At 43.2% G+C, this 22508-nt stretch overlaps 1 protein-coding gene across 3 annotated transcripts; it reads left to right on the forward strand.

Moving 5' to 3' along the window:
- Positions 1 to 6: 6 nt before the first annotated feature.
- Positions 7 to 22084, forward strand: THEM4 (thioesterase superfamily member 4). 3 transcript variants are annotated; one of them, XM_029948811.1, is made up of 7 exons: positions 1466 to 1582; positions 6004 to 6134; positions 12923 to 13079; positions 13708 to 13818; positions 18249 to 18373; positions 18626 to 18682; positions 21540 to 22084. In XM_029948811.1, the coding sequence occupies exons 2-7, from the start codon at positions 6017 to 6019 to the stop codon at positions 21578 to 21580; spliced, it is 609 nt and encodes a 202-aa protein (XP_029804671.1). In that variant the 5' UTR covers positions 1466 to 1582; positions 6004 to 6016; the 3' UTR covers positions 21581 to 22084. The 3 variants fall into 3 exon arrangements, with proteins under 3 accessions (XP_029804672.1, XP_029804671.1, XP_029804670.1); XM_029948810.1 differs by having other exon boundaries at positions 1468 to 1582; positions 5951 to 6134; XM_029948812.1 differs by lacking the exons at positions 1466 to 1582; positions 18626 to 18682 and adding an exon at positions 7 to 47 and having other exon boundaries at positions 5951 to 6134.
- Positions 22085 to 22508: the final 424 nt, after the last annotated feature.

The following is a 22508-nucleotide window of genomic DNA, read 5'->3' on the forward strand; positions in this document are numbered from 1 at the left end:
CTGTGCGCGGCGCGCGTGCGGTAGCGAGGGACCCGTGGTCGCCGCAGGTGAGTCCCGGAGCGGGGCGGCGGGAGCGGGCGGTCGAGCCTGGCTGCGTCAGGGGCGACCCGTGAGGACGACTGCGCCGGCCGTTGACCAACCCGCCGGCTGCAGAGCAAAAGCTAACGTCAGCCCCGGAGTCGTTAGCTTTGGTGTCGGCGAGGCCGCTTTCATACAGTCCTGAGGTTCAGAGCCGGAGAGGGACAAGGGACTCCGGTGTGAAGCAGCGTGCAGGGTGCTGGACTCTGGTCCGTAGGTCGGAGAATCCCGCTGCTACTGGTATCAGTAACGAAGGGGTCATGGTTCGGGCAAGGTCACACGGCCGGCGCGTGGTGGAGTTGGGGTCTAACCTAGCGGTCCGGCTCCCGAGGATCGCACTGTATGGTCGAGAGAAGAGCAGTGTCTGTCCCTATGTCTCTGCTTGAGGGACCCTAAAGCCAGGTTCTCACTTTTTGTAAGGCTGTTTTAAGAGTAATTTAAGGTAATATTGCCTTGTTCTGGCGCCCTTGTGTTTTGCTTCACTGACATAATTAATCTTTATTAAGCCCCAACAATATGCAAGACATTAGTCTCTGGTAATGTAAAGACGAGTAAGAAAACTCTCTCTAGATCGAGTTTGGGAGAAAAGATGAAATTGCAAAAAAAATTTTTAATGTACTGAGGCACCTGGATGGCTCAGTAGGTTGAGCCTCTGACTTAAGCCCAGGTCGTGAGTTAGTTCGAGCCCCGCGTGAGGCTCACTGCTGTCATCACGGAGCCTGCTTGGGGTCCTCTGTCTCCCTCTGTCTCTGCCCCTCCCCTGCTCGCTGCTCTCGCCCTGCGCTCTCTCCCAAAAATAAGTAAAACGTTTTTTTAAAAATGTACTGTACGCTATAATGAAGTACTAAGGGAACACAGAGGAAGGAACAGCTCTGTATTGGGCAAGAACTTCAAGCCTTCCTGTACCTTTCTTTTTTAAAGAATAATGTGTGCAGGGTGCCTGGGTGGCCCAGTCGTCACGATCCCAGGCTGTGCTCTCAAGCTCTGCTGGGCATGGAGCCTGCTTGGGATTCTCTGTCTGTCCCTCTGACCCTTTCCCCTATTCGTGTGCACTCTCTCACTCTCTCTCTCAAATTAAAAAAAGAAGAAGAAAAAGAATGTGCAGATTGGTTATTAACCCAATACCGTCTTTCACTTTGGAAAAGAGAACTCTCCCCTCACAACAACAAAGATAAATTCCTTTCTTTAATTAGTCGGTGCCTTGTAATCTATGTTGAGAATATTTAATAGTAGTAATTACAGCTTCATGAGTCTTTTCTTTCTGTCTAGTAACCTAATCTTAAAAGGAGACACGTTGAAAAGAAGTCATAACTTGCGGCGCCAGGCCGGCCCAATCAGTAGAGCATTCGACTCTTGATCTCGGGTGGTGATCAAGCCCCATGTTGGGTGTAGAGATTACTTAAAAAAAAAAAAAAAAAAGTCGTAACTTCAGTTAAGAAGTCCTACCTGAAAAATATATTACCAAAGATTACGAATACATTTTCTCTACCAGAGGTTACAAAAGGTAATGATTACCCCTAACATTTATCTCTTCACGCACAGTCTGCTGAGAATTTACAAGTGACTTTACAGCAAGTATCTCTTAGTTCTCATCCCTTGAACTGAAACTATCATTATTTTTATTTCTCACAACATCACACTATTCATCTGAGGACCTAAACTCAGCATGTCTCTAATTAAAATTGAGAGACCCACTTCGACACTCCCTCCTCCTAACACACAAACGCTAACAAAACCTCCTGTCTTCTTCCCGTGCTAATCTGCAAAGGGGGTCCTCCAAGGCTCTGCTTCCTCTCTTCCCCTGATCAGTCTCTCTCGGCGTTCCCGCTCTTCTCACATTACAGTTCATCCTGTATGCCAGAGAGAAGTGGCTAAAACCCAAGTTCATGTTTCCTGCTTTGCTTAAAACTTCGTGAGGCTCCCTACAATGGAAAAAAGTGTTTTATCATTCAAATGCCACCTTCATGATTTGGAAAGACTGCCTGTTTTTAATGAGCTTTATCCTGAGGAATAACTTGTGAAATCACCAGTGGGATGTGTTATTTATGTCCTTTGATTATATGCTTTTAAAAATACCTAAGTCATTGTCCTTGCGCCGCCTAAAGTCACCTTTCATTTTGGCCTTTGGAAACATTGACCTAGCGGATGAAATCTAAGCCCTGTGTCAAGGCCAAAGAGCCTCTTCTGCCTTGCCATTCACATGTGGCTGCTCTTCTCTTTGCACTTTGCATCCATGAAGACTGAAATCCAGGCAGTGCCCCCAAGGTGGCACATGATTGTGTTACCTCTGTATGCCTTTGCCTGGTGCAGCCTTCACATTCTTTCCTTCGTGAACTTTTTATCCCTTAGAAATCACTCCATCAGTCCTCATCTTTTTGAAGCTTTCCCTAAATGTCACTCCTGTGTCTGTGTGTGCTTCCCTAGGGTAGTTTTCACATCGGAGGCTGCAAGCACTTGAGGGCAGAGCCTAAGTCTTCTCTCTTTGTCTTACCCAGTTCCCGGCAAAGAACCAAGTGTATAGCAGATTTTTAAAAGTTCACTACATTTAGTTAAATCCCACGCTTTCAAAGTTGAAATCAGGTAGGAGATCCCTCAGCCAATGGAGTGGCTAAAAGTCTTGAAATACCTCTATCACCCTGTTCTTAAAAGGACGCTGGAACTGATCTATCCTACAGTTGTCTGTTTAAGATGAGACCTATGGATGAGTCAGATCCTACACATTCTATTCTACCTTTTAGTTGACATGTGTTGGTCAGTACATATTTTATCCGTATTACTTCTATCTGTTATTTCCAGCATTCATGTGCTTTATTTTAATTTTTTCTTTGAGAGAGAGAGAGAGAAAGAGAGAGAAGGTGTGTGCCCTTGCAAGCAGGGGAGGGACCAAGAGAGGAGAAAGAGAATCCCAAGCAGACTCTGTGCTCACAGAGCCCAGACATGGGGCTCAAACTCAAGAACCTTGAGATCACGTCCTGAGCCAAAATCAAGAGTTGGTCGCTTAACCAATTGAGCCACCCAGGCACCCCCAGAATTCATGTAATTTAAAAGCCATGTGTTTGACACTGGATTCTAAGGAAATAATCCAAAATAGAGAATAAGCTCTTTTCACAACGTTCCAATGAACATTTTCATTTAAAGCAGCAAAAAATTGAAAACACTTTTTATTTTTATTTGCTTTTAAGTGTTTTTAGGGACCCCTGGGTGGCTCAGTCAGTTAAGCGTCCGGCTTCAGCTCAGGTCAGATCTCACGGTTTGTGGGTTCGAGCCCCGCGTCAGGCTCTGTCCTGACAGCTAGCTCAGAGCCTGGAGCCTGCTTCAGATTCTGTGTCTCCCCCTCTCTCTCTCTGACCCTCCCCTGCTTGCTATGTCTCTCAGAAATACATTTTTAAAAACATTTAAAAAAATAAAAATAAATGTTTTTAATGTTTGTTTTTGGGAAATAGAGACAGAGTATGACCAGGAAGGGACAGAGAGAGACACACACACAGAATCTGAAGCAGGCTCCAAGCTGTCAGCACAGAGCCCAGTGTGGGGCTCAAACTCTCGAACCACAAGATCATGACCTGAGCCAAAGTTGGATTTTAACTGACTGAGCCACCCAGGAGCCCCTGGAAGCACTTTAAATGGTTAAGTAAATTATAGTACATAGTACATCAGTTTAAAAGACTATTTTTCTGCTGTTGAAAATGGTGATAATTGAGATTAAGGACATGAGAAAATAGGCACTATAACTGGTGAGGCAGAAAGAAATAAATTTCTTACTGAACTACAAGTATATTAAGAAAGATTACATTTAAGGGGCACCTGGGTGGCTAAGTCAGTTGAGCATCCGACTTCGGCTCAGGTCATAATCTCACGGTTTGTGAGTTCAAGCCCTGCATCAGAGTCTGTGCTGACAGCTCAGAGCCTGGAGCCTGCTTCGGATTCTGTGTCTTGTTCACTGTCCGCCTCTCCCCCACTCAGGCTCTGTCACTCTCTCTCTCTCTCTCTCAAAAATAAATAAATATTTTAAAAAATTTTTTTAAGAAAGATTACATTTAAGAAAAGTTGGTAGAAAGATATACAAATGTTAGCATCTTAAGATGGAGAGATATGGATGGATTTTTTAAAATTGTTTTTTCTTTCCCAAATGTTCTGAGCTGAGTTCTAAAGAGATGAGCAAATTCAAAACCAAAGGGAAAAAACAAAGGTACAAATCCTGGGCCAGGGAGTGGAGTAGTCTGATCCCGCTCACATTTCCTTTGTGAAGTTGATACTTTTTCTGTTCAGCCACGAAGTTTTAATTCTGTAGAGTTTTTTGAGGCAGGCCGTCTATAGTGTCACCATCTGGCCAGGACGAGGAGCCAGCAGCAGGCAGGTCAGCTGTTTCTCCTGTCATAGCACAGCCCTGCTGTTTTTGTTTCAGGGTTGTTGTCTTCGGGTTGTAGATAACATTGAATCTGAATGGACAAAGGTGGCTAGAAGTCTAATGACACAGAGTCCATTGCTTCTGTGATCTTGAATGTTCCAAGATTTCTGCCAAATTCAAAAGAACCAGTTTTCCATTCTCATGCCATTTGCTTTGTCCTGCTCCTCTTAGTAAGTCACGGTTTGTCCCCTCCAGGGCCTCTGCACCGGCCCACCTGCTTCCTGGGCACAGGAGTGGCAGTGTTGCGCAGTGCCGCAGAGAAAGAACATGGGGGGAAGCCGTGGTTACTGTAAACCCAAGCACCTGTCCCCCCGACCTCCTCCTCCTCTTTGTATCTCTTCCTTGATCATTGGTTCTGTCACTCACTGTGTTGCACAATTCAGAAACCTGGACTTGATGCCTGTAGTTTTCCTCTTCCCTTTCTCCTTATCAAAATGGTCACCAAGTCCTGCTTCGTGCAGTCATAATTCTTCACTTGGGTTACCTCTAAAATCCTCCACACGGGGTCCTCAGATCCCGACTTGGTCCCTCCTGCTATCTTTCATAGGATGACCAGGTCACATCTTGTCATTTCCCTATTAAAACCACTCTGGGAGCACTGCAGATACTGATCAGTTCGTCCAGCTGGCTTAGTGTGGAAGTTTCTCGCAGCCAAGTCCGTTTCCGCAGCCATATTCCTCCCCTTCCACTGAAACAAAGCCAAGCTTCTTTTAGGCCTTAGTTTTATCATCTGTAAAATGGGGATGATAATTACTACCTACTTCATATGGTTGTCTTAAGACCCCTCAAAACTTGCATACACTTTTCCCTTGCCTATAATAACCCTTCCTAGTTTGCTAATTTCCACTGGTCTAATCAAGATTCAAGTCCCTGAACCATCCTCCCCCCTCATCTGAGATAAACAGTTTTCCTGTGCTTCAGCTCCTCCACATACCCCACTGAAATATGTTTCCTTCATCACTTTATCTCCAGTTCCTGGCTCACCTGTGCTCAAGCTTTTTTTTAAAAAGGAATCCACAGGGGCTCAGTCGGTTAAGTGTCCAGCTTCGGCTCAGATCATGATCTCATGGTTCGTGGGTTTGAGCCCCACATCGGGCTCTGTGCTGACAGCTCACTCAGAGCCTGGAGCCTGCTTCGGATTCTGTGTCTCCCTCTCTCTCTGACCCTCCCCTGCTCACACTGTCACTCTCTGTCTCTCAAAAATGAATTAAAAAAAAAAAAAGGAATCCACAGACCTGGGCTTAGTGCTGCTCTGCCTGTAGCTAGTTGGGTGGCTTTGAGCACTTCATTCACCTCTGTCAGTCGCCTCCTCCCAAGGAGATTGGACCAGGTGATACTTGATATTTGGTTCCACTCTGAAATGACAGATTTCTGGGAGGATGAGAAGTAGCAAGATACAATCTCTGAAAATACAGTATGCTATGAAATAGAATGCACCTCCCATTCTTCTCCTCTCTCTTTTAGAGGCCATTTTCTGCTGAGGTCATTCATATGGACCTTTCTCTCCCCAACCCCAGCTGGAGCAAGGACATGAGACTTCTCTTTGACCAATTCATGAAGAAAAGTGAAGACGGCTCTTGGAAACATTTGCCTTCATATAAAAATAAATTTTCTCGAAGGATAGAAGATATCAAAGTCTTTTTTCCTGGTAGGAACAGCCACTCTCTCATAAAGAATGTTTAAATGTCAATATAAAACAGAATTGACGTGCTGATTACTTATGTGAAAATGTTGAGGCTCAGGGAGTAAATAGTCAAGAAAGAACCCTTGAAGCATCTTTGGTGCAAAAAGAGTGGTTTTGGTTTTTGTTTTGTTTTTTTAATTAAAAAATGTATATTTATGTATTTTTGAGAGAGAGAGAGAGCCAGAGGAAGATCCAGAATCCGAAGCAGGCTCCACTTTCTGAGCTATCAAGGCAGAACCCAATGCAGGGCTCAAACCCACAAACTGTGAGATCATGACCACAGCCAAAGTTGGACACTTAACCAATTGAGCCACCCAGGTGCCCCAGAAAAGGGTGGTTTTTATTAAAGCACAGGAACAGGACCCATGGGCAGAAGGAGCTGCACTGGGGTTCCAAGGAATGGCTGATTGTGTACTTTGGAGTTGGGAAGAGGTTAGGGATAGAGTAAGTCTCTAAGGAATTTGGAAGTAAGGTTTCCAGGACCTGGAGGCGCTAGGTGCTGTTAGGAACAGGTCATTTATTACTGTCTAGTAAAAACTGTTACTGCCATGAGACCCTTCACATGTATATCGGGGGGTCATATGCTTGGAGGATGATTGTTAACACATATCTTAGGGGGCAGGGGCAGAGGAAAGGAAATTTCCAAAGGAATTTTTACAGGACCCTGGAGGTCAGGCTAAGGTCAAACTAAGGTTGCCTTTTGCCTCTAGCAAAGTATTAACTTTTAGGCAGCTAAGTTCCTTGAGGAAGGTCACTCTGCCTGTCTCAAGTCCTTGTCAATGGGCTGTGACTCTTTTAAGAGTCTACATAAAACCCAAAATGGCTTTATGTTGGTCAACTTCTCCCCCTGAGTCTTCAGGTGCTTGCATGTGGGCAGTAAAGGTCAGATTGGCCATTATCTGTTTCGTTGTTTGTTTTTTTTAATTTAAAAAAAGTGTTTATATATTTTTGAGAGAGCACTAGCTGCGGAGGGTCAGTCACAGATGGGGTCCTGGCTGACTCAGGGCGGTCCTTAGTGCTTGAGGGGCTAGTTTTGGTTCCCATCGTGGGATACTTTGACTGGAGGGCTTTTGGCCTTAGTTCAAAGATGAGCTGGAAAGAACTTAATTACCCTGGTAGGAAGTTTGAGGTCACACTGGAAGGGGTTGAAAGTCTGATTTCCTTGGTTTGCAGTGTGACTGTCTCTGGTGGCATCATCGGGTGTGAGCCCCTGAGCAGCCAGACCGCAGCAGGCACTTGTCCACGCAGGAGCCTTCATGGTGTCCGTGAAGTTTCTCTTAAGCGGTTTAGCTTCTGTTTGCAGGGTTTCAGGACAAGCAATTTTGTTCTTAGTGATTCCAAGCGGAACTGGGCATGTGAGGAAACTAGAAGAATTTAGAATCCAGGTAAATTTGCAGGTAACGGAACCGCAAAGACCGGGAACAGCGCTGGGACCTGGTATCTGCAAAAGTGTGCTCTGGAAACATACTTTTTCTCCCCACGGTCACCCACTTGGTTTTTGGTTGTTGTTTTGTTTGTTTGTTAATGTTTACTTATTTTAGAGAGAGAGAGACAGACTGAGTGCAAGTGGGGGAGTGTGAGAGGGAGACACAGAATCCAAAGCAGGCTCCAGGCTCTGAGCCGGCAGCACAGAACCCACTGGGGGGCTAGAACCCATGAACCATGAGACCATGACCTGAGCAGAAGTCGGATGCTTAACGCCCCTACAGTCACCCATTTGTATCAGAGATAATCATAGTAAGACTAGTTTGATTGCAAAATAAGTCTAGTCTCATTAAACATGGCCTGATTGTTTACATAGGTGCTATTGTTAGGCTGAGAGACACCGAGACCAACCGAGACCACTGAAGCCGAATGGAGGGCGTCTTTATTACGGGCCAGGACCGCATGGAGTTAACACAGAACTCCAAATGTGTGGCCCTGAGTCCAAGAACTTAGGGCTTTTTATAATGAGCAAGCAAGCAGGAGGTACAGAATCAGAATTAAGAGGTTATTGTAAGGGGGTCTACGAAGAGATACAGAGAGGCCCTTATCCTGGTCTGCAGGAAAACATTTGTTATTCTGAAGGCAAGGTTTAGGGTCCTAGAGGGCGTCTCAAGGAAAGAGTTAGGTTCTCAAGGACAGAGTATGCCAGTTGCATCGTAAATAACCATTAACAGGGACCATTAACCCTTGTCTCCTCACTTGTTTGCTTTTCTCTTTCTTGTACCTGGGATTAGTCACGTAGCCCCCACGGAGTGCAGGCCTAGAAGGTAAACTCTGGGTCAAGATGAAAGTTAAGGCCAAATTCATGTGCAACACTGTAAGAATATCAATTGGCCATACAGGTTTTTTTGGAATGTTTACTATAAGGAATCCCAAACTGGACTTTTAAAAGCCACTCACCGTCTTTGCCTATAATACCTATGAATTTGAGTGGATTCTTCTCCTCTCAGGGTCCCCCAAATAAATATTCTGCAGTTCTGCAGGCTACCAGGAAGTAACTATCCTTACCCTCTTATAATGCTAGGAACCCAGCAAGCAAAGTACTAGGCAGTTTTCTGAAGGGAGTTTTTTTGGCTCCAAAAAGTCAGCCTTAGTTCCTTGACGTGTTTGGTCATATATTTGTCTATTGCAGGGAACAGATTATCTACAAATAAATAGATCACTATTAAAATAAGAATACTCAATAAGAGTTTCCAAATTTTGGTGGGATCAGATTGGAGAAAGGTAAATGTTTCAATTCTTTTTATCTACATCAACTCATTCAGTCTTATAACTAATTCTTGTTTTGCTTGATCTTGGCAGTTTTATGAATTGAATTTTCCACTAAATTCTGGAAATTCTTAACCAGTACACTGGTATGATGTTAAAGTTATCAGAAACCTGTACTTGTCAGAGTCCTTTTCTTGAATCTCTTAGAAGACAAAGCACTTTTGCAAAGTCATCAGAGTAAAACAACTGTCTGTAAATGACGGAAAGACTGAAAAACAGCCGTGGTTCAAGATCTGAAGAGAGTTCATTCTAATGCAAGTGACAAGGAAGTGTGGTTATTTCTGTGACGTAGATTTTAAGATAACTAGAATTATGACTGCTAACATTATGCCAGGACATGCCAGATTTCTAGGAATTTCATACAGTTGAAATAGTTCAACATCTCTCCTTTAGAAAGTGTTCTGGGGACCTGCTGGGAAATCCCAGAGTTAGTCTGAGTTCAAAGACTTGATTTAAACTTTGGTTAGGGGAAGTTTGTCAAATACCAAACGTTTTAGAGCATTTTATCAAATAGGTCAGTGTGGAACAATACTCACTCATTTAACCAGAGTGATAATTAAAAGCTGTCAAAGGCAAACCAGAAAAGTACATAGTTGTAAAAGCAAAACAAAAACTAGCTCTTTTAATGGAGAAGACTCAGTATCTTAAGTAATCAAACACCTGAAAAAGACAACACAAAACACAGGAAATTATTTTGGTAAGATAAAAAATTCTTATTTTCTAGGCAGATTACTTAAAAGGTAAAGAAAAACTTTTCACAATGTCTTAGGTTGAGTGTCCGACTTCAGCTCAGGTCATGATCTCACAGCTTGCTTGGCTCATGGATTCAGGCCAGAGTCAGGCTCTGGGCTGACCTGGAGCGCGCTTGGGATCCTGTGTCTCCCTCTCTCTCTCTGCCCCTCCCCCACTTGGGCTCCGTCTCTCTGTCTCTGTCTCTCTCTCTCAAAAAATAAACGTTTCTTAAAAAGAGCACACCAATAATCTAAGAAAACTGTGTCCTTTTAATAGACAAAAGATTGTTGAATTTTAATTTTGTACAGGCATTCTATAAAAACTTATTGTAGGGGCGCCTGGGTAGCTCAGTCGGTTAAGCGTCTGGCTTCAGCTCAGGTCAGATCTCATGTTTGTGGGTTCGAGCCCCGCGTCAGGCTCTCTGCTGACAGCCAGCTCAGAGCCTGGAGCCTGCTTCAGAGTCTGTGTCTCCCTCTCTCTCTGACCCTCCCCCTCTCATGCTCTCTCTGTATCAAAAATAAATTAAAAAAAAAAAATTTAAAAAAAACGTTTCTTAAAAAGAGCACACCAATAATCTAAGAAAACTGTGTCCTTTTAATAGACAAAAGATTGTTGAATTTTAATTTTGTACAGGCATTCTATAAAAACTTACTGTAGGGGCACCTGGGTGGCTCAGTCGGTTAAGCGTCTACCGTCAGCTCAGGCCCTGATCTCCCGGTTTGGTTTGCGAGTTCAAGCCTCACATCAGGCTCTCTGCTGTCCGCTGCTGTCCATGCAGAGCCCGCGTCAGGTCCTCTCCTCACCTTTTTCTGGCCCTCCACCCCCTGTGTTCTCGAGCACGCACGTGCTTGCTCTCTCTCAAAAATAAATAAGCAAGCAAGTAAAACTTATTTTTTAAAACTCTTATAATAAATTCATTCAGTGTTAGCCACCTTGACCACCCAAGGTAAGAAGATTCTCTCTCCCTCTCTCCTCCCCAACTTTATCTACTTAGTTTGCCCTTTATTCTCCTCTTGTCATTTTGAGACAACTAGTTGCTCTGCTTGAGGACACCATTATTCTTTTGTTTCCTAACAAAAACCCATCTCCATGCCTCATAACCTTTTCTTACCAAAAATACATCCTCCTTTCTTTGCATACAGAGTTATTTCTCTTATTATTTCTAGTATTTTAATGACATATATTAGAATTCTTTCATTAAAAATTTTTTTAATGTTTATTTAATTTTTGAGAGAGAGAGACAGAGTGTGAGGGGGAAGGGGCAGAGAGAGAGGGAGTCACAGAATCTGAAGCAGGCTCCAGGCTCTGAGCTGTCAGCACAGAGCCCGATGCGGGGCTCGAACTCATGAACCGTGAAATCATGACCTGAGCTGAAGCTGGACACTTAACCAACTGAGCCACACACGTGCCCAAGAATTCTCAACCTATTAAAACTTAATTTCTAGTGAAAAGAAGTAAGCAGTTGTGAACTGTGTGATGCCAGCATTGTGTAGATTGACAAATTTATGAACACATTTTATAATTTCTGTAAGCCTACACATCCTCATAGTGCAGTTTTTCAATGTGGCACAGAACATGTTTACTAACAGACTCCAAAATGTGTAGCTAACTGTAGTAAGAGGCCACAAGTAGGCAAACTTGGACTTAATATTTAGCAATTAATGTTTTAGTATTTTTTCTTTTTTTGTTGTTTTCTTGTGTGTGTGTGTGTGAATGTTTATTCATTTTTGAGAGCAAGAGCGTCAGCGGAGGAAGGGCAGAGAGAGGGCGACAGAAGAAGCAGCCTCTGCGCTGACAGCAGAGCTCCCGATGCCACTCCTCTGCTCTCGGCCTTGCTGTCCCATGTTGTAAGCAGCCAGTGCCTCGGGTTTGAACACGAATGTGATGCACCTGAGAGTCTTGTTAAAATGCAGGCTGTGCTTCAGCAGGTCAGAAGCAGAGCCTTCGAGTCTGCATTTCTAACAAACTTCTCTCACCACCTTTATTTTCCTCATTTTTATGAGATAACCTCAGGGTTTGGTAATCTAGATCAGGAACTTTTAACTCCTAAGTAAAATATTAGAAGGGTTTGGTGCTTCTTTGGAAGTTCCAGAATGTCAGAGCTGAAAGGATCTCCGAGATCATTGAGGTTTATCTCCTCACTGGATGGGTAAAGTGTGGAGGAAGCAACAAGTTCGAGGCCAAGAACTTAATTCTCCCAACTCCTATGATACTGGCCCTCGCTTGTAACTGTTCCTCAATTTTCTCAACAACCCCCAGAGGGCGTCCAGTGTGCGCACATGCAGTGTATGCCACTTACTGCGTGTACCAAGTCCAGAAGCCAGGCACCCGCCCCACCCCCAGGATGTTCATGGCCTAAATAAAAGCCATTCTCTCCAGTTCTAAATCTTCTCATCTCCTATCTTTTTCCAACTTTGTAAATGTAAGTTCAGTAACAATAAAGGGAACTTATGCAAATCATTATGAGCCAAGAAAGAAAGCTAAGAGTTTGGGGAATTAAGTCTTACCATAGATGTGGAAGAATAGACATACCCTACCTTTAGAACAGGGGTGCTGGGTGGCTCAGTCAGTTAAGTGTCTAGCTTTGATTTCAGCTCAGGTCATGATCTCACAGTTTGTGAGTTCGAGCCCCACATCAGGCTCTGCTCTGACAGCACAGAGTCTGCTTGGGATTCTCTCAGCCCCTCCCCTACTTGTTCTCTCAAAGCCTAATTGCGACTCACTAATTTGATTTCATGAACCTTAATGGTTATAACCTTGGATTTGGAGGCTTAGAGTCCTAGTCCCACAGACTATTGGGCTGAGCTGGATCTGACTTTGATTCAGTATGATAACCTCCCTTTGCCGAAGCTAAACTTCCGTCTGTAAGGAAAACCTCCTTACTGTTACGCTATTCTATTTCTTTAAATTCCATTTGAGCCATACTTACTCCAGGAAGACTTTCTGTCTATGCCTTATTTGCGGTTTCATTTAGTGTGGCCTCAGCATTTATATACCGCATTTCCTGATTGCCACGTGTGAGTACGTTCTTGGTTTTTATTCATCTTTGTTTACCATGTCCCCAGTTAGACTGTTAATTACACGTGGGCAAAGATCCTATATTCTGGTTCTGTGGGACACTCCCGTTCCCTTATAATTTGGTGCCTGGTTGACCTCGTAAGCAGTCCTCCGTTAACTGTGGTTCTTGCAGGTACAGGTGCTTAGCTCTGCGTGGCATCTGTCTTCCACCTGTTCCTCATAAGCCCATTCACTTCATTTCCCTACAGATGCAAAGCTTATAAAAGAAAAAATTTCACAGGCCCAGCTCTTTCCCAGAAACTTTGAGGAAGGCCTGGGCTTTGAATATGCCATGTTCCATAATCATGCTGAAGACAGGACAGTTTGCATATTTCAAGGAGGTCCTTACCTGCAAGGAGCCCCTGGGTAAGAATGACGGATAACATCGCATAGATCAGTAGAAGTCTCTATCTGAAAGCTTATTAACTTATAGTATCCACATATATCCACGGACTGCAGGAAAGGCAGTGTGGTAATGTAGATATAGATTTATTGACCTGGGAAGATCTTTATAATTCTTAGATCACGAACTCAACGGACAGAGCAATAGAGTGTAATTTGAGAGTATCGTTAACATGGTAACAGCAGTTTGTCACTAGACGGTGGGATTGTAGGCCTTCAATTTTGGGGTTTTTTGGTTTTTTTTTGCTTGTGTGTATCTGCTTTTCTTACATTGTTAAGCGGTGATGTGTGCAGTTAAATAAAGACATGATACAAATTTCGTAAATTATATTTCAGCTTTCTGCTCAATTATACTGTGATTACCATTAAGTTCTGTGGATGACCAGTACTCTACTATTACGTTATAAACAAAATTAAGCTGGGGAAGTGGATATTATTTGACATTCAGTTCATTGAACATGGATAAAACGGACCTTTCATGAGTAAATTATATGGAGATGTGCTTGGATAACTTCCCCTGAGCGGCTCTGTTTTTAGACCTTTTGAAAACCTCTCTCTCTCTCTCTCTCTCTCTCTCTGCTGTTGTAACTAGATTCCTTCACGGAGGTGCTATCGCAACCATGATCGACTCTACTCTTGGTATGACTGCTCTCATAGCCGGGGGGATTGTCATGACTGCCAATCTCAACATCAATTTTAAAAGGTAAACTCCTGTGTATTCTCTGCTTCTTAGACATCATGGGTCAGGCTCCCCAGCCACAGACCCTGAGACAAAGATTTGTGTGCAAGTGATAAGTGCGGTCCCGGGGGAAACTAGCCCAGGAGTGGGAGGAGCAGAACAACCAGGGAAAAGGGAGAAGGCAGCCAGGCTAGGCTCTCGAAGTCCTGCAAAGGGCAGCATCAGCCTGGTCATCCAGGGGGCTCAGGAGTGAACTGTGTGCCTGTGAATTGTTCCTGCCTCAAGCAAGGGAGCTCTCTCCCACATCAGCCATACGGTGAGGGCTGTGGGCCAAAACTCCAGGTACTTTGGGCTTTCTGTGTTTGAGCCAAACAGTTTCTAGGCAAAAATAACCAAACAACAAAAACAAAGGTGAGAAAAGGATCGAAGGCAATCCAAGGGGAGCACCAGGATCCACACTATGGAACAACACAAGAGCTGTATGTAACTACACAGAAATAAAAGGGCAGGCACCAAGATGAGTTTGGTATCCGTCAGAAACAAAGCCCAGCGTGGTCCTACTGAATTCTTCAATCCTACAGCTACACACCTACAGTTACCAAAATGGTATGGAAACTTCCACAGGAACAGAGAAAGAGCAACAGGGGCGCCTGGGTGGCTCAGTCGGTTAAGCGTCCGGCTTCGGCTCAGGTCATGATCTCACAGTTTGTGGGTTTGAGCCCCACATCGGGCTCTTTGCTGACAGCTGGCTCAGAGCCTGGAGCCTGCTTCAGATCCTGTGTCTCCCTTTCTCTGACCCTCCCCTGCTTGTCCTGTCTCTCTCTGTCTCTCAGAAATTAAAAAATTAAAAAAAAAACCCACATAAAAGACTGTTCTTTCCCCACTGAGTGGTCTTAACTTCCTTAACGAAAAGCATTTGACCATATATGAGAGGGTTTATTTATGGGCTCTCTGTTCAATTCCACTGGTCTATGTGTCTGTCTGTATGCCAGTACCACACTGTTTTGATTGCTATAGCTTTGTAATATGTTTTAAAATCAGGAAGTGTGAGACTTGCAGCTTCCCACCCATTTCACCTATTCAGAGTCCCTTGAGACTCATATTCTTTATGTAAAAAATTGTGCCGTTGGGATTTTCTAAGGTTGCTTTGAATCTATAGATCACCTTGGGTAGTATTGGCATCTTAACAGTCTTTTCTTCCAATCCATGAACACGGGACATTTTTCCATTTATTTGTGTCTTCAGTTTCTTTTGGCAGTGTTTTGTAGTTTTCAGTGTACAACTTTTTGCCTCCTTAGTTAAGTTTATTCCTAAGTATTTTATTTTTTATGTTATTTTAAATGTCATTATTTTCTTAATTTTATTTACTGATCATTCCATGTTAATGTATAGAAATGCAGTTGTTAAATAGAGGTGGCAAAGGTAGGCATCCTTGTTTTGCTTCTGATCTTAAAGGAGAAGTTTTCAGTCTTTCACCATTGAGTATGATGTGAGCTGAGGGCTTTTCATATATGGCTTTTATATTTTTATTATGTTAAGGTAGTTTCCTTTTTTCCCTAGTTGTGTTTGAGATTTTCAACTCCTTATCCAGACTGTCGTCACACCTTCTTCTCTTATACAATCCTGTGTCTCACCAACCACTTCTCTGTAGCATTTGAATGAATCAAATGAAAGGATAAATTTGTCAAAATCTGCCAAAATATGAAATGTGATTTTTGTTAGCAGTTACATTAACTTAAAGATTAACTTGGGGAAATTGTCATCTTTGCTTATATCAATATTTTATACTATTTATACTATAAAATTCAATCCTAGAAATATTGAAATTTAAGTTTTTATATCTTTCCACGTTCCATGGTTTTAAAATATTTTTCTTTGTTCAGATAAAGCTGTAGAATGCAGTACAATCTCCCTTCTCAAAAAAAAAGAAATACTTATTTGAAAACAGGCGAAGTATTTGGATTATAATTTAGCTCAACAAATGTCTATGTCCTGAGCACCTGCCGCCTGCCAGGCCCAGGACTAGTCCCTGTCCCGTCTGGCAGTCTGTCTTCGTCAGTTCTGTTGCTGTTCACCTGTTACCCACAGTTAGAAAACTTACTAAAAACAATTTGATTTCCATGAAATCGTGTGGACAGAGCAAATACAGTCAGGATCAGAACCGAGGTCTTGTGACTCTGCTCTTCCCTACAACACACGGCCTTCACTCTCTTCTATTAATTGATGATTCAAGACCAGAGTAAAGCATGGGGTAATATAAGTACACTTGACCCTTGAACAACATGGGTTGACTTCTACTTGGATTTTTTTTTTCAATAAATTCAGTACAGTACCATAAGTCAATGTATGTTCTCTTTCTTATGGTTTTTTTTCCCCCAAGGAAGAGAGAAGTTTATTAAATATGCTGCAGGGGTGCAGCAGGCAGGACAGGAAAGGAGAGGCTGTCTGCTCTTAAAACTTTTTTTTTTTAAAATAGGCTTCCTGCCCAGTACAGAGCCCAACACAGGGCTTGAACTCACAAGCCCAAGATTAGAGCCGAGCTGAGATCAAGAGTCGGACACTTAACTGACTGAGCCACCCAGGTGCCTCTGCTCTTAGGATTTTCTTTTGTTTTTTTATTATAACATTTTATTTTTTAAATGTTTTGTTTTTAAGAGGGTGGGCACATGAGGTAGGGAGGGAGAATCCCAAGCAGGCTCCACGTTCTCAGTGCAGAGTCCACTGCAAGCGTCAGTCCCAGGAACTGTGAGATCATGACCTGAGCAGAAATCAAGAGTCAGTCATTTAACCAACTGAGCCACTCAGGCACTTATGATTTTTTTTAATTTGTTTAATGTTTATTTTTTGAGAGAGACACAGAGCACAAGCAGGGGAGGGACAGAGAGAGAGAGGGAGACAGAATCCGAAGCAGCTCCAGGCTCTGAGCTGTCCCGACGCAGGGCTTGAATTCACAAGCTGTCAGATTGTGACATGAGCTGAAGTTGGATGCTTCACCAGTTGAGCCACCCAGGCACCCCCGCTCTTATGATTTTTTTTTAATAACATTTTCTTTTCTCTGGCTTACCTTATGTTAAGTATACAGTCTAGATGCGTATATCAAGCAAAATATGTATTAACTGCTTATATAATTGGTAAGGCTTCTGGTCAGCAGTAGACTGTTAGCAGTTAAATTTGGAGGAAGTTAAAAGTTATACGTGGATTTTTGATTTTTCACTGTGCAGGAGTCCATGCCCCTAACTCCCACATTGTTCAAGGATCAGCTTTAGTTTAGAATTTAATATTTATCAAGACTTAATATTCTGTATATCATTGTTAGATTTCTAATAATAATATTACTACTAATAATATTACTACTAATAATAAATTTAATTCAGTCAATTGGTGGCCCTTTGGGGGAGTAGAACAGTAGATCCTGTGCCAAATACATAAGGAAATAAGCAATGAGGAAGTAAATCACCATAAGTGAGAATCAGCAGAAAGATAACAGATTTAGACCTTCAGGGACTTAAGATATCATGATAATTAGGCAAACAATATAAAAGATGATACAAAGAGATGTTTGAAGAAAAGGAAAGCTTGGTTGTTTCATCAGGAGATTCAGGAAAAGCTAATTGGACTGAAAACTGGGCAGAGGTAGGAGGAGGACTTCCTGTCCACCTGGAGCCGTCCCTTCCCCCACGCGGTGGCGCTGTAGGGACACACAACACATCCTGCTCTGCCGTATGGTTTCTGCCAAATAAAATTTCACCTTTGGAAAGATCCGTTTTTCATCATGGTTCTCTGTCTCCAGGATTTCCAAAGGTGACTGTAGCCACTGGTCACACGTTGCTATTTAAATTTAAGTATAAATTCATTAAAATAAGTAAACGTAAAGATTGAGTTTTTCATTCCCAGTAGCCACCTTTTGGGCGCTCAGGACAGTGGCTACTGTATTGAACAGCTCAGAGGTGGAACATGTCAGTCACCACAAGAAAGTTCTCTTGAACAGCGCTGGCTTAGTATATTAAGCCGTTACCAATTTGTTTTTATTGGATGTTTTGCTAGTCACAGTCATTCTAAAGGGGCTTGGGTAAAAATGCTTTATTATGACAGAAAATGAGAGAAGCTGATGGGACCATTTCATGGTCCTGTTTTCACTTCTTTAAAAGATTCCATCTCCCTTCAGACTTTGCTCTGGGTCTTCAGAAGGAACAGTTTGAGTCCCTGGTGGCCTCTTTGAGCCTAACCTTGAGAACAGCCTAGGCCCAGGTACCCAGTTGCCACTAAAAGTCAGTAAAACGCAGGAGGAAGGGGGTGTGGACAGCCGCTGGGGTAGCCCAGGTGAAGGCGGTCTGTCCGTGTGCTGATACCGCTGACCCTGGCTGTTACAGATCGCGCCCCCTCACAAGCACTGGGTCATCGCTGTTACGTCAATCTGATAAAAACTAATTGTGTCTCCCTTTTTCCTTCTGCAGGCCTATCCCCCTTTGTTCTGTTGTTGTGATAAATAGCCAAGTTGATAAAGTTGAAGGGCGGAAATTGTTTCTTTCTTGTAATATCCGAAGTGTGGATGAGCAAACCCTGTACTCAGAGGCGACAAGTAAGAACCTATGTCTTTTTTGGGTTTGGTTCAGTTTGAGTTATATTTCTTTGGGTTTTGTCTTTGGTGTTTGAGGGGTTGTTTTTTTGTTTTTGCTTTGCTTTGGTTTTATAACCCAAAAATGCCCAGAAATTCTCAATTCCCTATCATGCAAAAAACAAGTTAAAGGTATTCTTATACATTACTGGTAGAGAGCTACTTGTCAAAATCTATCAAAACTACAAAGTCATGTACTCTTTGACCCATTTCCAGGACTTTATCCCACTAATGTGTGCGGAATTGCAGTACAGAAGTGGCTCTGCTATCACGGTAATTAGTTACTCGGGAAAAGTTATTTGGAATAGCAAGATTGGCCAAACATAGACATCCATCAATAGGAGACTAGTTAAACCACCGTACTGAGTATGCCATTAAAAATCCTGTGGGGTATCGTGGTGTCATAAATAAGAATAAGGAGATCCTTTGATTATGGAGCTATTTCAATATATGTTGAATGAAAAACACACATAGAGAACAACGAATACTGTATGTTATCATTAGTATGAAAAATGTAGAGAGACCCTTTGCATCGTCTTCCCCTTTTCTTCCTCTTTTTCTTTTACCTCTTCCTTCCTTCCTGACTAATTTGCCTCAAAACCAGTTAGGTAGAGTGGGCATGGTAGGCTTGGGATTGACCTGGAGACCACAGCAACGCGTGGCTGTGATGGCCCAAGCACCATGTCGGATCCTGAGTGGAGTGGGGAGGTGTCCCCACAGGCAAGTGTCCAGTGCAGGATGTCAGAGCCCAAGTAGGGTACGGCATGGCTCCACGTGGGATGTCAGGGCCCGCAGGGGAGGTGGCATCTACCCAGGCTGGCAGCTGAGAGCTGGCTCCCAGGTTCCTCACTGTCAGAGAGGCATTTCTAGATACGGAAAGAGAGAAAACTAGAATGCTGTTGGGTTGGAATTGGAAATCTTGGACATGAATGTTTTCCCAATCTTTTGCTCTTAGGTACAATATGAATAACTTCATATATCATCATTTTACCCACATTTTGACAAGTTAATCTCCAGTGGTTCCGAAGGAGACTGTTCTTTGTACTAGTCTCACAGTTTTTCTGTCAGCTTGACATTTCAAAAAAAAAAGGTAATCCATGGGAGTGAAGGGGAAAGATCTGTGTATGCCCGGGCGGCACAGACCTTCAGCAATGCCACACCAGCAGTGGTGTCCTCCGGGAAGGGGACCGAAGGTTGGAGGGCAAGACCAGCGGAGGCCCTTGTACCTTGTGACGTGGTTAAGTCAGTGGATTACCAACACAGGAGCTAAGTTTTGTGGTACCTAAAGCTCGCACAATTTAAGAAATTTAAGAGAAGGAATGTAAAATTAGGTACAAACCTGAGTTTTTATTTCAAATGGGGAAAGAAACCCCAACATGCTGCTGCTGTCTGGGAAATGCAGGTCCCTTCCCTGTGAGAAGTCTGCAGGGGGTTTACCTGAGCGCTTGCACACCGGTCCTTGGGCTCTCACGGGGCCTGAGCGCAGCGAGAGCCGCCGGAGCCTTGCATCCTGTAGCTTCACATTTACACAAGTTCATTTAGATACCTGCTGCTTTGTGTTTGTTTCTGTTCTGTTTTATCCTAATGGACCTCAAATGTTATGTGAACACCCAGGTTTGGGTTCATCAGAATCTCTGAGTTAGGACACATGGGTATGTGAAACAGCTCTTATTTATTCATTCACTAATGTGTTTATTTTTTAATTTAATAATAAACACTCTGAAACCTACTACCACCTCAGAACCAGAATCTTAATATTATATCCCTACCTCATTACTTTCACATCTCATCCTCCTGCTCCCCCCCCCCCACGGTCAGTAAAGTATAATTAACATATTATATTTGCCTGTACCTTATTATGTTTTGGTGAGTTTTATCAAGATTATATCTGTGTACCTCAGGAGTATACAGTTTAGTTGTTTGTTTTGAACTTTGTGAGAAAAAGATCACACTATATGTACTTTTCTGGGCGTTGATTTTCTTTTCATTCAGCTTCACGTTGCTGAAGTTCACCCTGTTGTTGGCATGCCGCTTCCTCATTTGCCCTGCTGTACCATATTGCGTAGTGTGACTATACTACGGTGCGTGTGTCACCTCTCATCACGTTGGGCCCCAGAGTCTTAGGAATGGGCTGCAGTGAACATTCTGGTGATGTACATGGGCAAGTCAGGAGTAGAGTATGGGCGTGTTTGGCCCCTCACGGGGATTCCAGCTTGTTCTCTAAAACTATACCGAGTGACACTCCCACCAGCACTCCACAAGATCCCTGTCTTCTCTGGCCAGTGGCAAAGTTAGACTTCTGGATTTTTTCCAATCAAATGGTTATAAAATGTGATCTCTGCGTGATCTTTTTATTTTCCCGATCCTGATCACCTGTGAAGATGAACATCTCTTCATGTATTTGTTGACCAGATTTGTTCCCATTCTGTGAAGTTCTTATTTCTTCAGCTTTTTTGTGTTTTCCTCTTTTCCTTTTTGTTAAACTGATTTCTAGGAGTTTTTCTGTATTTTGTATTAAACTAATGTTTTTGTTTGGTGTGTAAACTGCACATTTCGCCTTCCAGTTTGTAAGTTGTCTTTTATTTGCTTTAAGGTATCCTTTTCTCTGAACAGAAGGGTTTTTTTCGTGGTAATGTAGTTGCATTTATTGTTTTCTTCCTTTATGGTTAATGCCTTTTGTGTCTTGTATTCCTCCGCACCCACCCCACCCCCAAGTATCAGCTGTTTGCAGAAATGGAAGCAGAAGAAAGATCCTGAATAATTGGACTCCACAGTCAATTTAAAAACTCCATTCCAGGCTGTGGTTTATGCGTCCTATCTCCCTAAACCTTTCAGTAGCAAAGGTTCCAGATAGCTTAGTTGTAATTTCATTTCCTTTCACTTTCCTGACTCTCTCTAATGGAAGTGGTAATGAACCATGAAATGACCAAGTGAGAGAGGGAGAGAGGCGCGGTGGTATTGTGACCATCGAAGTTGATTCTTAATCTAGCTAAGAAATGAGAAGAGGCCCATAGACGGAAGGTACAAATACAAATCTAAATCCCTTTCCTTGTATGTACATTTCCACTCAGAGAAGTCCCATCCAATTGCAGTCAGTTGACTTATAATCACTTTTGGTTATTTTGTTCAGGTTTATTTGTAAAGCTGGATCCTGAAAAAAGTTTGACATAAAAGAGCTTCTGGCGGATTCAACACCTGTCCGCATGAGGCCCCCTCCCCCCGAGGCAGCTGCGGTGCCCTGCTGCCCTGCTTACGCCCCCCAGGGAAGCCTGCTAACACTGGTCCTCCTGAGCGCGTCTTCAGAACACAGCTCCGGGAGCTCTGTTGCCACCATCTAAACTCTAACACAGCAGTACTCCAGAGGAGCAGCAGCTATTTGTGTCTACTTAGGAAAAGTGTCTGGTCCACGTGACTTTGAATGGGCTCCTTCAGACGGCGCGACCATGGCATCTGCCCCGTTGCTGCCTGGAGAGAAGACTCGCATGGAAACCCTTACCACAAACTTGAATATACCAGAACGCCGAAGGAAGGAGCGTGTGTGTGTCTGTGTGTGTGCTGTGAACTACAAAGCTGTGTATAAATTACAAATCTTTTTGGCTACAATAGGAAACACAGCTAGTTCCTATGGGAATCTGGATCCTAGGGAATAAACAGCTGTACCATTTTTAACATAAACTGTCCCTTGTGCAGTTTGTTGTTGCGGGAAGAAGCCCATGTTTATCTCCTAGGTATCTTAATCCATCCAGGCTGCTGCAACAAAGCACCACAGATACATACACAGAACCTCACTGCTCACGGCTTTGGAGCCTGCGAAGGCCAGGGTCAAGTTCCCAGCACAGCCATCATCTGGTGAGGGCTAGCTTATGGGCTCATGGCTGGCACCTTCTCACTGTGTCCTCACTTGATGGAAGGGGCTAGAGATCTCTCTAGATCCTCTCTTACTAGGTCACTAATCTCATTCATGAGGGCTCCACTTTATTACTTACATAGTTCACAAAGCCCACCTACTAATACCATCACATGTTCATTAGAATTTCAACATAAGAACGGTCATTTCGGTGGGGGCGGGGTGCACACATACAGACCGTAGCATTAGCAC

Source organism: Suricata suricatta, chromosome 8 (assembly GCF_006229205.1).
Source record: "Suricata suricatta isolate VVHF042 chromosome 8, meerkat_22Aug2017_6uvM2_HiC, whole genome shotgun sequence".
Lineage (NCBI taxonomy): Eukaryota > Metazoa > Chordata > Mammalia > Carnivora > Herpestidae > Suricata > Suricata suricatta.